General features: G+C 40.3%; 1 protein-coding gene across 3 annotated transcripts in view; it reads right to left on the bottom strand.

Annotated features, from left to right (window-relative positions):
* Positions 1-17,320, bottom strand: part of tmem110l (transmembrane protein 110, like) — a 74,107-nt gene that overhangs the window by 13,727 nt on the left and 43,060 nt on the right. The window contains exons 6-9 of one of the 3 annotated variants that reach the window (XM_084909781.1): positions 8,054-8,137; positions 7,824-7,955; positions 2,827-2,961; positions 28-154 (exon numbers count right to left, since the gene is read on the bottom strand). In XM_084909781.1, coding sequence (XP_084765907.1) covers positions 2,833-2,961; positions 7,824-7,955; positions 8,054-8,137 — 345 coding nt within the window. In that variant the 3' untranslated portion in view covers positions 28-154; positions 2,827-2,832. Of the gene's footprint in view, positions 1-27; positions 2,962-7,823; positions 7,956-8,053; positions 8,138-17,320 lie in introns of those variants that run through there. The other 2 variants (XM_084909782.1, XM_084909780.1) reach the window with 2 other exon arrangements.

Raw genomic sequence — 17,320 nt, 5'->3', positions numbered from 1 at the left:
CCACAGGAATTCAACACCGAACACGAGTTCATGTGTCAATCATCTTTAATCATAACACAGAGTAAATACATTCGTAAGAAGCGCTGAGGCAGCTCACGGCCTGTGCATGACAACTCAGATCATGCTGTACCATGCCATCCACAGGATTATAACTCTGTTTATTAAGAAAAAAAAAAAGAGAAAGAAATACAAAATACAATATTACAGACAGTACATATCAAACTGTAGACCTTTGAAATTATAGATGTAAACCATGTAGGTAGGAATACTTTGAGGATAAAGTAACACACATTCATCACTTGACCCGTTTACCACCTTTATCTGGCGAAGACTCAAAACTCTCACACCTTTTCACTAACCTTCCTATTCAATGCATTTACCACAGATTGGACCACTATATAGATTTACAGTTTTCATAACTGAATAAATAAAATTTTGCAAAAGTTTAACACACAGCTGCTGCATCATCACACTGTAGTGTAACATAAAGGCCTCCTATAGGAGACAAAAAAAAAGTCTGAAGTGTTACAAGATGTTCTTTTGTTATTGTTAAAAAGTGCCTAAAAACTACCTGATAATTCAATTTTAAGCTTGACTGATGCTTCTGCATTAAATCTACGACATAGACATTTATCCTACTCCATGTAATTCTCCGGAAGTGCAACTACTCGATTGAGCTGCTTGTTAGTAATATGACGTATTGGAGCAAACATAATGCTCGTGTGAAATATGAAATATAAGTTGTTATTTTATCTGGCTTGCTCACAATGCTAAACCACCACCAATGCACCACATACGGTTTTCTTATTTCCATAGCTTTAATAATTGCTGCATAGTACCGTCTGTCTTCTTTGCAAATGTTTGAAGTAAATCAACCACACCCCCAAAAAAAACAAACTGTTTATAAAAGATGGGTGTAGCCTTCAGGTGTGAAAAGTGAAGCCAATGCAGAAGCACTTTGAGCCTGCATTCTTTCTAATGGCCAGCAGGAGGCAACTGTTAAAGTAGTCAAAAGGAGCCATGTTGTATGAGGAAAAATGATCCAACTTCTTCAGCCTGAGGGACACTGGCTTAGTACCTGGAGCCTGGCTCGCAGTCACCGGTTGTCAGGGAAAAATCCTAGATCAGGTACTAATAGTTGCTGGAAGGCTGCTGGCTACGGAAGTATGATTCCTCGATCGGTTGACGAGCAGCTGCTTGCCGTCACTGAAAAGCTCCTTGTGATGGCTTTGATTACTAGCAGATTGCTGTGGTTGCCTAAAGTTTGTGTGTAAGATGTCAACTCGTCTGTAAAGAGTTGTGAAAGTAAACCGGAAACACAGAACATTTACCTTCAAATTAAAAGTTAATCCTTTTCAAACATGTTAGATTCAGTCTTAAGGTAAAAAAATTTACTGTAAAAGGCTGTGCTTAGCAAGTGTTTGTAGACAAAACAGTGTCTTCCATGCAAACTAAAGGCGACTGCAGCAATCTCTTATCAAACAGACTTCTGCAACTTCCGGTAACCACTGACCAAAGTGTCAGGGAGTGCGCATTCACCAGCCTGTGTGACTTAGGTCTTACTTGACCTGTGAACTCTGTAAAGATATTTCTAATGGGTCTCAATTGCTAGTTTAAAGCATGCTTCACTACAGCATGGTATTCATTCTCTTTATATATAAAGACAAAGAGGGGGAAGTGTAAGTGTATGTATACTTTTACTAAATCACTTGTGTAGCCTTTAATGTAGTAAAAGATAATCTGAAGAGTATTCATCCAAATCAGGTCAAAACCAGTTTCAAAATGGCCAAACGTGAGGCTTTAAAACAGTGGCTACATCTGTCTTTTATGTAGTTTAGGATTAGGATGCAACAGCTAGCTCTGATGTTAAATCGCTAGTTCACAGTGGTATACTTTTATTTAACGATGGCCTCATTTAGAGTAAAACAGACAACATCTTTTATATACAGTCTATGGAAGGAAAGCAACACAATGACGGCTGCTGTTTCGGTGGTGCAATGTCAGAGCAAGGTTATCCATAGATTAAACGCAGGAGTATAAATCAAGCTTAAGAGGTGTTGGTGGTGTATTTCATCAGCCACATTATCCACATGTTGAAAGTGCAGCAGCCAAAGTACTGACGTGTGCGGTTCAACAGAAAAACAAAAAAAACAAAAAAATCCCACTGATCGCCCTTTTACCTTAAAGTAAACAGCCGGAGGGAGAACGTGCAGGAATGACTATAATTACACCTTAAATAAAAAGGTGGATTCAAAGTGATTATATTTGAGTATAACCTTAGAGAGCACTTTTATATATATAGTGTATACTTTCTTTCTCCTCTTTGAAATATGACACTCGATAAATGACTCTCTTTAGAGAAACAACATTTCCAAAAGTCCCTGGAGTTGAGAGAAGACAGATTAATTTTAGTCTTTGTCATTACCACCCGTAGATTTTGCCCTGTGGGCACCGCGCTCCTCAATGATCTCTCCCCACACACGTGGCGTGTTCAGCTGTGGTTTCTCTGATGTTCTCTTGCAGTAAACGGAGGCAGCAAGGTGAGAGGATAAAGACTTTCTAATTCCCAAAACGCTACGTGATGCACAGTGCATGCATATACTGAGTCGACCTCCAGTTCTAAGTGTTCTAACCTTCGATGCGGAAGAAGGCAGCTAAAGGTATTCACATTCACAGGTTATACGACCTTAAATTGTGCCTTTGCTTGCAAAGAAGCTGATATTAAGACTGACGACAGTCTGAGAAGACGTGGATGGAAGTTTGTTTTTCTTATTTATGCTGTTATGTGTTGTGTGTGGGGACAGTCGATAATCGAGGACACGTCACCTGGGTTTACACCGCCACCCAGCTTGGTCTCAGTGGTCCACCTGAGTACTGCACATAGGGGACCGGTTCAACCTCCGCCGGCTCCTCCTCCCCCTCTGAAGCCTCCTCTGTGTCTGTCTCAGCCGACAGCAGGACCTGAGAGAGGGGGATTTTGTTAGCCACCAGAGCTTAAAGTAGAGCAGCACTAACTATAAGCTAAAGACAAAGAACAGATGACTCATTTTCAGCTGTAGTGTGTTTAGACTTTGCGTCCTAGGCAAAAAGCTGGGAAATCTCTCAGCTCTGGATTCCCAGTCCACAGTGGAAAAATACCCCTGTTTATTTGCAGCTTTGAAGACACTCTCCAGAAGCAGGAGGAATTCAACTCTCTAAGGAGCAGAATTCCACAACTATTAGACATTTAAAGTACTAAAAAAGTTCCATATGTTTCTTTAAAATAGGGTTTGACATGTGGAAAATCTGTTAAAAGGGTGAGCTTAGAGATTAGTAAAGAGTAATATCGGAATAAAAGAGTAGGAGCGTGCATGTTTGATCCTTTCCAACCCTAACCAGGTAGTTTCAGTGCCTAAATCTATCCAAACAGCAAAAGAAAATGAAGATTAAGCGTGAAAGAAAACATTAATTAAGTGTAAAGGACTTCTGGAAAAGAGGGAAATATCTAAACTACAAACAGACTGTGAAATACTCAATGAGCTCAAACTGCCATGAGAATGTGCTTTTGCAACTTTACTGTTGCAAAAGTCAGAGTGGTCCCAAATTCTACACAAGGGCAAACAGCCAAAGTTAACATCAACTTTTTAAATGTTCATCCGTTTGTGAGTATGAATCAAACAGGTGTTCCCCAAGGGACAATTTCAAGCCATTAAACCTCCAGCTGTGTTTGACCAGAGCTTTAATCCCTGTAGCTGATGTGGAAAACTGGGAACCCAGATTAAATAGAATGTACAACGCAGCAGGTGTAACTGAATCACTGTCAGTTAAGCATAAGTTAGGACTTTAAGCTTTGGTAAATGTGGGGATTTCATCATTTCAAGGCTTTCACACATGCTATGTGCCTTCTTAGGTGCCTTTAAGGCCCTGTGAACTGATTTATTGCTAATGGTTCACTCACACAAGAGTAAATATAAGACTGTAAACGCCCTTGTGAGTAGGCGAAATTTGAAGTGAATATTTTTGACTTTTTATGGCCGATTCCACGTACTGATCATACAGAGATTGAGTTTGTTGCACACATTATCTCTGTGCAACCACGTTTGAACACAGGCGATTGTACAGGTTGCCTTTGACCTGTCAGCCTGTCTCCAAACTTGTATAGACTGCAACCACTGTCAGATATATTGTCAAAGGTTAACAAACATCTTATTTAAGTCAAAGTCAAAAAGACTTTATTTATCCCCAAGGGGCAATTAAGATAGATGATACCTTGCCGACCATACATACAATACACAGACATCACATTGGGGAGACAGGTCAGGCTAGGTAGCACTGGCCGGTCGACCACACGAACAGCGACCCGAACCGAAACCATAGAAAATGCACGACATGAGGAAAGACGAGGAGAAAAAGAGGCTTTAAAGACAGATTTCCAACACGTGGTAATCAATCAAGCGCACCTCATCTGCACCGCGCTCAGGAGAAAAGCACAGAGACACAGGATTTGTCTCTCTGGATTTGAACCCAGGACCTTCTTGCTGTGTAACAGTACTAAAACTGAGCATCCATGCTGACTTCTGTATTTGTAGCGTTGCAGCTATACTCTCGTTAAACTCTTGTTAATCTTCTTCTATAACAGTCAGTCTAACTAACCACAACAACAGTAACTCCACTAAGAGCTCATCCAAATCAATGCCCGTCTTTCTGCTGTCCTCCTCCATTCAGCTTTCCATAACATCTGCATGATGAAACAAATTATAAATGTCACTTTTATTCTTGGTATGAAGGCTTGATTTATGTCTCCTTGGCAGACGACCAGGGAAAAGAAAAGAAGAGGGAGGGATAAACACTCTCATCACATTGCACACAAGGGTCACGCACCCCAGCAGTCATTCGCCTTCAAGTCTCTGAGTTCAGCCTTTCCTTAGAGGAAAAGAAGAATATCAGAAGCTTCTATGCCTGGTATGAATTACTACAAGAAACCTCTTCCAACTTTGTCAGACTAGACAAACCAGCATCCAACCACGCACACACGAAAAGCCTGCTTGTGTGGGCTTCCTCTTGATCAAGTGGCATCCAATAAGAGGCTTTTTCTGCGTGTTATTACCCTTTACCCCTTTCCCTTTATTTTTTCTGTGTAATACAGACAAAGGGTGAGAAACCCATTTAAATATCAATAATCCTACATCTCCTTTTAAATGTCTGCTGAGGTTTTAATTCTATACGCAAAACCACGCGCAAACATTTTCATTACGGGAGTCTGAAACTTCGACAACCAACTATAATCAAGCTAAAATCGCCTAATTCAACAGCACTGATGAAAGCTCGAGAGAAAAGTCTGACTCAGTGTTTCTTGGACTAAATTTATGGGTTTGGATCCTCATTAGATCAAGCGTAAAGAGAAAAACAACAGGTGCAGTTCACACCCAGCGAGACAGTGTTGGTACTAGGGCTGCCACAAACGATTATTTTGATAGTCGACTAGTCACAGATTATTTTTGCGATTAGTCGACTAATCAGATCATCATCCATTGGACGTAAAACGTACAGCTTATTGCACCAGCAGCATCTGCTCTTATATAACTATCATTAGCTTACAGCTTTAAGTGTTTAAGGTATGTGCTAACTAAAAATAAAGACAAGATGATAGTTTATTAAATTTGAATGAAATTTGCAGATTGTTTCAGTGAAGTTGAATAAACTCCTTGCTATCTAAAATATAACGGGACACTGGAGTATATTCTCGAGCATCTCACACTTCTGATAATCAGCTGTCTGCTTGATGTTTATTCAGCTGTGTAAAAACTATAACTTTAATCTCAGCCAAACCGATTTACTCAGGAACAAATAAAATACTAAAAAAAGCCAAACAATAAAATTTTTAAGTTATCTAAGTGACTTATATATCACGTTTAACCTGAGTAGCGAAAGACGGCGGTGGGTTTGAAAACGATTTGCCGGGAGTCCGGTGTTCTCACGGCTCTAGTTAGCCTTGCCCCCGGCTAGCTATCGAGCTAGTGGGTAACAGACGTCTCCGAAAACGTCGGAGCGCTTTTGAAAATATGTGGTGTCTTGATAAACTGAGCAGATATTTGAGGTTTACACAGCTACATTCTCGCCTGAAAATATGTTAAACGTTTATTTTGTGACCCAGAAAGAATAATAAGAGTAATATTAAAACTAAGTAGCTGCCGCCATTGTTGGAAACTGAGCTGGGCTGCGCTATGAATTCTGGGACAGAGCTGCTTCTTCTTCTTCGGGGTTTAACGGCAGCTGGCATCCTTGTACATGCAGTGCTGCCATCTTCTGTTTCAGTCCGTTATTACACTCTTAAATCCTACTACTTATTCCTGCATCTTTTGTGATCTTACAAAGCTTCAAACGACGCGTTGACTATTAAATTAGTCGTCGACGATTTTGATAGTCGACGTAATCGTGACTATTCGACTAATCGTGGCAGCCCTAGTTGGTACATTAACGCTCATTTCTACACACGATGAAAGATTTTTCTTCAAAAAGGAAAGGCATTCAGCTTTCACATGGTATGGTTGGATCTGTCTTGGTTAATAGTCCCAGAGGGTGTTTGGTGGGAACAAAGTTTTTTCAGGGTTATTTCCTTTTTTGGAACAAAACATTTATAATAATAACAATTAAAAAAAAACATCAATGAGTCACTTCCAGAACTCACACGAGTCTGTCAGATTCCTCCAGGGATTTAATTTAACTGATGGCTGAATAAAAATACTGAGATTTTAACCCTGCATGGACTAAAAATTCAAAATTCAAACCCTAAAATTTGAAAAGAAAATGTAATATCGAACAATATCATATTATCTGTGTATTCTTTTTAACTTTTAAATAACTGTTTGGCTTCTATATGAACACTAAAGAAAACTAATGGCTTCATATTAAAAATTACAATTACATACAGCAACTGAAATGCCTGCAGACTCAAACACATTTGCAATGAGGTCTTACCACAAAAAACCAAAAACAAATTACTGGAAATAGTAAAGAAACAAAGCAGTGGGCCCTTGGAGTAAAAGAATAGAAAATGATGTTTGTTTGTTTTTTTTAATAAATATCTGTGACTGGCTGTGGTTTTATCTGTACAAAGATAAAGAACAGTATGGGGATATTTTAATGAAAAGATCCTACCATATGATGGTAACCAAATGATACTCTGGTATTTTTTCCCCTTTTAAATCTTGATGGCGTTCATCAGCTGGAGCTAAAACGCTGATAATTTACTGTCACTGCTACAAACTATAAACCCACAAATATAACTGTGTGGGTAATATAGCACCGGTACGTCAAATATTGACTCAACTCACAAAAGGCAAAGGCTCTGGTGGAGAAAATACAAAAAAAGTGCTTCTGCTAATTACAGTTCAATTGAAATACTTTCAATTGTTTTTCCTACAGAAGTGATATTTTATCACAATAATAACAGCTGCTATTAAACTGGTAAGTGATATTATTAAAGCACTAGTTTGTCAGCTTGGCAGACAGACACAGAAATTCTGACTTCCTTGTCAAATACGTCCACTCTGCTGGGTCTTCCTCCTCCTACCTGTCTGTAAGAAAAGGGGAGCCCCAGGGTTCCATACTAGGCCCACTGCTGTTCTCATGTGTAACTATAAAACAATGTTTACGAGTGACAACAGGCAAATGCTGCATTCTTATTTCAGCAGACATATATATGGTCTATCTGCTTCAGCAGCATTAGCCTTTAAATTCTTACAGTCGGGTTTTGATGTTGTTTAGTCCAAGCTTGAATTAAATGGGCACAAATCCAGTTTGATTGTGATGTGATGTTTTTACACAGCAACAGTTACTCTCACCCTTGACTCCTCACTGTCCACCCACGGCAGAGATTCGGGCTTCTTCACCGAGCTGTCAGACGAGTCGTCCAGGCTCTTCATTGTCTTATACTTCCTCATCATCAAGCTGTCCACCACCCAGAACATGATAGACTACAGGGGGAGACAGAGACACCACAAGGTGGTACCTACAAAGCAGTCAAAAACTGTCCTGATTAGTTTCACTTTCTCATCATGAAAACAGAACTTACGTTGACTATGAAGGGCACGATAAGCATGACGAGGGCCAACTCCAGCAGAGGGTTAGCTATGTAGCTCAGCAACACCTCCTGTAACTGGAACAGAAGATGAAAACTGATTAATAATAACAATGGATGGTTGAAGGAGTTTTAAATAAATTGAGACCGTCAAATAACGACAATTGTTGCTATGACGAAGGCTAATTTTACAACACAAATATTCTCAATGTTACAAAAACAAACTCTCTTTGAAACAGACTTCATGTTTACACTGGGATCAGGAGAAGTCATTTTTTCACCATCTTCCTTGTTTATGTTTCTTGGTCAAAAGTTCTTAAGTGGCAAAGTTTGTTGCTCATGAACTTTCCATTTCTGATTTTTTTTATTTATTTATTTATTGCATATTTCTAGGAAACAGTGAAGGAAAAAAATCACAAGGATTTCATAAGTTTCAAAAACTTCTTTTGGCAAATAAATACTTTTATATTCTCTCCCATATTTGCCTCAAAGACAAACCAAACAATGCTAGATGTTAGGGGTGCAACGATACTCGTATCGATATTGAACCGTTCCATACAGTGCTTTCGGTTCGGTACGCATATGTATCGAACAATACAAAATTTTTAATTTATTTTATCAACTTTCCTTCTGACGATGCTGTCTGTGTTGAGCGCTCAGTGGATCTGCACTCGACAGTGCAGCCTAAGCGGAGTAGTCGAACGCAGATTCACAGAGCGCAGGGAAAGCTAGCGAGACAGAAGTTAACCACTCCTTGCAACATGGCAAATTGAACCTCCCCCACCCTCATTCAGATGTGGCGTTTGGAACTATTTTGGTTTTCATGTGACGTATGACCCTGAAGGTAAGCGCGTCATGGACTAAAGTAAAACAGTATGTTGGATGTGCCACGCAATGCTCAATTACATGGGTGGGAGCTAGTGTGTTAGCGCAGTTTGCTCATTAACGTGTTGGCCGTCCAGCCCCACGCACGGGGCGATCCGCGGTAGCTTGTTAACGGAGATTTGCCGTGTTGTGGCGTTAACGTCATTTCAGATTAACGCTGACAGCACTAGTGGGAACACAACGAATATGACTGCACATTTACTCCGACATCATCCTAGTGCAAAGACAAGTGGAAACAGACAAAAACAACAAGCACACATGCTACAAACTTTACCCGAGTCATTTAGACAGCCGTTAGCACATGATTCTCCTGATATGTTTAATATGCTGCTGAGAATATAGCCCAGAAGAAGAGTATAGTATAGCTTTTATTTTGGAAAGAGCCATTTCTCTGTAATAAACTATCTCAGCCCTGCCCGTCAGGCTATCGTAGGAAGGAAAAATATATGTCAATGCTTTTGCATTCTTTCGGAAATGTAGTTGGGTAATTATGTCATTGGCATCGGTGAGCCACTGTCAATATGTGACATATTGAAATCGCGTTTCAATTTGCACTTGTTTTTTGCTTTCACTTTGCAATCGCACGAACTGTGTACAGGGAGTGCAGAATTATAAGGCAAGTTGTATTTTTGAGGAATAATTTTATTATTGAACAACAACCATGTTCTCAATGAACCCACAAAACTCATTAATATCAAAGCTGAATGTTTTTGGAAGTAGTTTTTAGTTTGTTTTTAGTTTTAGCTATTTTAGGGGGATATCTGTGTGTGCAGGTGACTATTACTGTGCATAATTATTAGGCAACTTAACAAAAAACAAATATATACCCATTTCAATTATTGATTTTTACCAGTGAAACCAATATAACATCTCCACATTCACAAATATACATTCCTGACATTCAAAAACAAAACAAAAACAAATCAGCGACCAATATAGCCACCTTTCTTTGCAAGGACACTCAAAAGCCTGCCATCCATGGATTCTGTCAGTGTTTTGATCTGTTCACCATCAACATTGCGTGCAGCAGCAACCACAGCCTCCCAGACACTGTTCAGAGAGGTGTACTGTTTTCCCTCCTTGTAAATCTCACATTTGATGATGGACCACAGGTTCTCAATGGGGTTCAGATCAGGTGAACAAGGAGGCCATGTCATTAGTTTTTCTTCTTTTATACCCTTTCTTGCCAGCCACGCTGTGGAGTACTTGGACGCGTGTGATGGAGCATTGTCCTGCATGAAAATCATGTTTTTCTTGAAGGATGCAGACTTCTTCCTGTACCACTGCTTGAAGAAGGTGTCTTCCAGAAACTGGCAGTAGGACTGGGAGTTGAGCTTGACTCCATCCTCAACCCGAAAAGGCCCCACAAGCTCATCTTTGATGATACCAGCCCAAACCAGTACTCCACCTCCACCTTGCTGGCGTCTGAGTCGGACTGGAGCTCTCTGCCCTTTACCAATCCAGCCACGGGCCCATCCATCTGGCCCATCAAGACTCACTCTCATTTCATCAGTCCATAAAACCTTAGAAAAATCAGTCTTGAGATATTTCTTGGCCCAGTCTTGACGTTTCAGCTTTTGTGTCTTGTTCAGTGGTGGTCGTCTTTCAGCCTTTCTTACCTTGGCCATGTCTCTGAGTATTGCACACCTTGTGCTTTTGGGCACTCCAGTGATGTTGCAGCTCTGAAATATGGCCAAACTGGTGGCAAGTGGCATCTTGGCAGCTGCACGCTTGACTTTTCTCAGTTCATGGGCAGTTATTTTGCGCCTTGGTTTTTCCACGCGCTTCTTGCGACCCTGTTGACTATTTTGAATGAAACGCTTGATTGTTCGATGATCACGCTTCAGAAGCTTTGCAATTTTGAGACTGCTGCATCCCTCTGCAAGATATCTCACTATTTTTGACTTTTCTGAGCCTGTCAAGTCCTTCTTTTGACCCATTTTGCCAAAGGAAAGGAAGTTGCCTAATAATTATGCACACCTGATATAGGGTGTTGATGTCATTAGACCACACCCCTTCTCATTACAGAGATGCACATCACCTAATATGCTTAATTGGTAGTAGGCTTTCGAGCCTATACAGCTTGGAGTAAGACAACATGCATGAAGAGGATGATGTGGACAAAATACTCATTTGCCTAATAATTCTGCACTCCCTGTAATAGTGAGCGACAGTACTGATTGGTGAGTGACGATAATTTGCGCACCAATTCCTCTGACATCGTCTTATCAATCGTCAGCTTACTATGCAAACATGACAAGTGAAATCTCCCGCAGCAAGCTTAAACATGTGAGAGGTTGATCGCGCAGGGAATCGCTGAGCGTTATGTGAGTGCGTGTGTAAAAGCAGCAGGATATATATTTTAGTTCAGCCAAATAAGACAGGTCAGGGTGAAGAAGTGACAACCAAAGAAAAGCTTACCACAAAACAGAAAAGTTATGACAAATCAGACTATGAGGCAAAAAGAAAGTGCAGCTTTATGGTTTCATGGACAAAAGAATTTCTGTGGCTGCAATATGACGAGCTAAATAACCAGGGGTGCACATAAGTGGTCCGCATGTGCGCATTCGCTGTCAAAATAAAAAACGCGCACAAGATAAGAAGTTGCAACGCGTGTTTGCGTACATAAGATTTTCTGGAGGAGGACAGACATTTCTTTAGAACTCTTAAAGATGTCGAAGAAGCAAGCTCCTTTAAGCAATTACTGTGATGTTCCTCCACCTCCAAAGAAATGTCAGAAGGAGTCCGAACCACAAAAGAAGCGCGTGTTCTCGGAAAAGTGGTTGCAGGAGGTGAGCTGGCTTCAAACAAATGATGAACGCACAGAGATGTGGTGCAGAATGTGCCGTGAAAATCCCACTCTAGCGGACAAAAACAGTGCCTTTTATATGGACGCAAACGCGTGTTGCAACTTCTTATCTGGTGCGCGTCTTTTATTTTGACAGCGAATGCGCACCTGCGGACCACTTATGTGCACCCGTGTAAATAACATAATGTTCTGCCGGGTGTGTTGTTGGTTTTCCCTCGATTTCTGAGTCGACAAGCGCCTTTGTTACTGGGACCAGTAATTTTAAGAAAGGCCCCCATTAGAACCCATGAGAAATGCAAGAAATGCATTATTATTATTCCAGAAATAAACAGTTAAACATTTTTCTGGTGTTACGATTTCATTTCAGTAGGTAAATAGTGTAAAACATATTTGCTTATATAGGAAATATCTGTTACACAGAGTGGTGATAGCATGACACGTTCAAGGTAACAGTGAATGAGCAACAACTGGACTTAAATACATAAATAGCCCTTTTTGAACTAGAAGTCATAGTCATACATTTCCTTCACACCCAAATGCATTGGGGACAATCGAAGGTTCAGTATCTTGCCCTTTGACGTGTGGACTGATAGCACTGGGGACTGAAGCACTGATTAGTACACATAGCCACAGCTGCCCAACATAAATGATTCCATGTTGGTTAAAGACCAAATCAATCAGCTGCATATACACTGCAAAAACTCAAAATCTTATCAAGTATATTTCTCTTGTTTCTAGTCAAAATTTCTCATCACACTTAAAATACGAGAAATCAGCTACAGAGTAACATTTCAGTGAGATATAGGAACTTGTGAAAAAGTCTTGAAAACATATTATATTATTTTATTGTTTTATTTTTTGTACCTTTTAACATTTCACAAAGTAAACTTGTTTTGTATTATGAACACATGTTTTTGCTGGCTGGTTAGAGTTGCATGGATCGCAGATTTATCTGTTTTTTGTGAATATAAGCTGCTGACTGGTGAGCAGAATTTTCAGCTTGGTACGTTAGTGTTCATCAGTTAATCAGAAAACATATTTAGTGCTTATAACAAATATATTATGCTAAATAAAGACAGATTTTTCCACAATGTATATGATAGTAAGAGTTAGTAAACCTCTATTAAAGTCTCCCTCTGCAGTCTGTTGTTTCTTAGATTCAGCATTGAAACTGAATTTAAAACAAAACATAGATGACATTCTGTCGCTTCGGCAACCACCAAGATCTCACTGCCTACAGACATTCAGTAACTCTCATTGGATAATGTTAATAAATATCTTTCACTAAATATGAACGTTTTCTACCTGTCCTTGTTTAAATTATGAAAGAAGTTATTATGCCTGAGAATCTCTAGAATGTCGAATACTTTCCACTAAACAGTTGTCTTCTACTTTGGTTAGTTTTTTTAACAACCATTTAAAAAACATATTTTGCTTTTGTTTTATTTTTTACTGCAATTCCTGTAGAGTAGCTTTTATAGTGTTAATTCAGTATGTGCTACAAAATAAAAGCCTTTCCTTTACATTAGGTTTGTGGGCATTTTATTTTGAATTGTTCCAATCATGGCACTTCAAAGGAACATCACATGACAGGAACAGCCTGTGATGTCACTGTGCACATTCTACTGGAAAAACCTATAAATAGGGGAGACATTCAACCGACTTTAGTGAATCTCGGATGGCAGAAACACAAAGCAACCTGGTTGTTAAAACAAAGACAAGGCAGCCGCAGAGAAACGCAGACGCAAGCGCTGACGCATCTACAATGGCAGAAGCAAAAATAGAAATGGTCATCACACCAAAACCTGAGGTTGATAAAGCCGCACAACCAAATACTGAAAAGTCTCCTGTGGCACAACCACCAAAGGAAACGGTTGTGAAACCAAAGAAACAAAAAAAGCAAAAACAGGAAAGAGTGGCTGAAGAACCAAGAAGACCAATTACTCGGGCATATGCCCGGGCTCTTCTTGAAGCTCAAAACAGCACGGGTGATGGAGCAAACCCGAAAAATGAAGAAATGCAAAAAAACACTGAAGCCACTTCTGAAAGACAAAAGGTTGAATCCCTCCCCATTTCAAATGCAAAGGAGGACATGGAGAGAGAGAGAAATGGGAAGAACCCCAGCAGACCAGACCCTGTGCCTAATGGAGGGACTTGGCAATATCAACCCATTCCCACATTTAGACCCCCGTTTGATCCCTGGCACGAGATTGGTGCTCTCAGACACCAACTGGAAGCCTCCCAATACCATCAGAACAACCTTTACTGTAAAATGGTAGGTGCAAACAAGAGGGCCTCTTATCACCAGTTTCAGGTGAACAAACTCCATGAAGAAATTCATGAGAACAAGCAAAATCACGAGGAAACGATTAAAGACCTCATAGAGCAGCTGGAAAAGGCTTCTAGTAATAAGCCCAATGACATCAGTGAGACAGACACTCTCGCAAATGACAATGAAGCTATTGTCATATTGGATGAGGTGATAGCTACCCTGCAGGACCAAATCAGCCACCCTACCACAGAGCAGTGTGTGGAGTCTGCCACTCCAACCACAGAGGCTTCACACACTGACTCTGTAGGACTGAAGTCCTCTAAGGAGGCTGAATTTGAGCTCAAATGTAGGATTCAGCAAGAGCAGATTGAGATGCTCCAGAAACAGCTCCTAGCAGCTCAAAATCAGCTTGAAGAGCAGGCCGTTAAACATAGGCAGGAGCAGGAGACACTCAACCTGGAAATCAGTGACCTGAAATCCCAGCTCTGCCCCAACAAGGCCCTTCATGATTTGAAGGTAGAGTCTGTTGAGCGAGAGCTGAAAGGGGCCAAAGCTTCCTCACTGAAAATCCCACAGCAGCACAAAGAACAAAATTCCACTGCTGCAAATGAAATGCATAAATGTGAGCCTCTGAAAGAAAACGAGACTGGAGAACAGGAGAAGATGGAGAAAGAGGACTCACTGCCATCCACTGCAATGTCTCTGCAAGAGCCTCAGAAAGATAAAGACACCACAGAACAACAGAAGATAAAAAAAGAAGAGTCAGCTGCATTTTCTGTACAGGAATCTTTGCAAAGTCAACGAGACAAACAGAAAATGCTCAATGTCAAGGTGGCTGAACTCGAGAATGAAGTTAAGAGCCTGCCAGAGATTCCGCCAAGTAAGAAGAAGAACAAGAAGAAGCGGAACTGTGCGCGTCCCCAATTTCACATAATTGGTCTCAACATCAAGTCCTAAAAATCATATTTATATACAACTAAATTGTCAGTGAACATTTGAACCCCTCTCGGTCGAGACAGAAGGCCACCCCTTCCTGAGCCCGGTTCTGTCAGAGGTTTCTCCTCATTAAGAGGGAGTTTTTCCTCTCCACTGTCGCCAAGTGCTTGCTCATAGGGGATTTGGGGGCTTTTTTTTTAAACACCAACCACTGATAAGTTCACTGACATCAAATTTAAGACTCAGCAAATATGGAAATGGATCATTCGTCATCAAGTGAGGAATCATCCATTTAAAACATGTTTGCTGAGTCATATTTAGTTGTATATAAATATGATTTCTGTCACACTAAGGCCAATCACAGACTAATTTGGACAATTGGTAAAAAATAAATAAATTGAAAAAATTGAAAAAAAGTAGTTGTGTCATTGTTTCGTGTAGATTTCAAATAACATGCCATTTTATGTCAACATATTTCTGTTACATTTGTAGTGCTCGTGGTTTTGTATTATGAACACATGTTTTTGCTGGCTGGTTAGAGTTGCATGGATCGCAGATTTATCCGTTTTTTGTGAATATAAGCTGCTGACTGGTGAGCAGAATTTTCAGCTTGGTACGTTAGTGTTCATCAGTTAATCAGAAAACATATTTAGTGCTTATAACAAATATATTATGCTAAATAAAGACAGATTTTTCCACAATGTATATGATAGTAAGAGTTAGTAAACCTCTATTAAAGTCTCCCTCTGCAGTCTGTTGTTTCTTAGATTCAGCATTGAAACTGAATTTAAAACAAAACATAGATGACATTCTGTCGCTTCGGCAACCACCAAGATCTCACTGCCTACAGACATTCAGTAACTCTCATTGGATAATGTTAATAAATATCTTTCACTAAATATGAACGTTTTCTACCTGTCCTTGTTTAAATTATGAAAGAAGTTATTATGCCTGAGAATCTCTAGAATGTCGAATACTTTCCACTAAACAGTTGTCTTCTACTTTGGTTAGTTTTTTTAACAACCATTTAAAAAACATATTTTGCTTTTGTTTTATTTTTTACTGCAATTCCTGTAGAGTAGCTTTTATAGTGTTAATTCAGTATGTGCTACAAAATAAAAGCCTTTCCTTTACATTAGGTTTGTGGGCATTTTATTTTGAATTGTTCCAATCATGGCACTTCAAAGGAACATCACATGACAGGAACAGCCTGTGATGTCACTGTGCACATTCTACTGGAAAAACCTATAAATAGGGGAGACATTCAACAGACTTTAGTGGATCTCGGATGGCAGAAACACAAAGCAACCTGGTTGTTAAAACAAAGACAAGGCAGACGCAGAGAAACGCAGACGCAAACGCTGACGCATCTACAATGGCAGAAGCAAAAATAGAAATGGTCATCACACCAAAACCTGAAAAGTCTCCTGTGGCACAACCACCAAAGGAAACGGTTGTGAAACCAAAGAAACAAAAAAAGCAAAAACAGGAAAGAGTGGCTGAAGAACCAAGAAGACCAATTACTCGGGCATATGCCCGGGCTCTTCTTGAAGCTCAAAACAGCACGGGTGATGGAGCAAACCCGAAAAATGAAGAAATGCAAAAAAACACTGAAGCCACTTCTGAAAGACAAAAGGTTGAATCCCTCCCCATTTCAAATGCAAAGGAGGACATGGAGAGAGAGAGAAATGGGAAGAACCCCAGCAGACCAGACCCTGTGCCTAATGGAGGGACTTGGCAATATCAACCCATTCCCACATTTAGACCCCCGTTTGATCCCTGGCACGAGATTGGTGCTCTCAGACACCAACTGGAAGCCTCCCAATACCATCAGAACAACCTTTACTGTAAAATGGTAGGTGCAAACAAGAGGGCCTCTTATCACCAGTTTCAGGTGAACAAACTCCATGAAGAAATTCATGAGAACAAGCAAAATCACGAGGAAACGATTAAAGACCTCATAGAGCAGCTGGAAAAGGCTTCTAGTAATAAGCCCAATGACATCAGTGAGACAGACACTCTCGCAAATGACAATGAAGCTATTGTCATATTGGATGAGGTGATAGCTACCCTGCAGGACCAAATCAGCCACCCTACCACAGAGCAGTGTGTGGAGTCTGCCACTCCAACCACAGAGGCTTCACACACTGACTCTGTAGGACTGAAGTCCTCTAAGGAGGCTGAATTTGAGCTCAAATGTAGGATTCAGCAAGAGCAGATTGAGATGCTCCAGAAACAGCTCCTAGCAGCTCAAAATCAGCTTGAAGAGCAGGCCGTTAAACATAGGCAGGAGCAGGAGACACTCAACCTGGAAATCAGTGACCTGAAATCCCAGCTCTGCCCCAACAAGGCCCTTCAT

This window comes from Perissodus microlepis, chromosome 17, assembly GCF_051167445.1.
Source record: "Perissodus microlepis isolate ML-2025 ecotype Zambia chromosome 17, ASM5116744v1, whole genome shotgun sequence".
Taxonomy (NCBI): domain Eukaryota; kingdom Metazoa; phylum Chordata; class Actinopteri; order Cichliformes; family Cichlidae; genus Perissodus; species Perissodus microlepis.
This window is presented reverse-complemented; position numbering and strand designations above follow the sequence as displayed.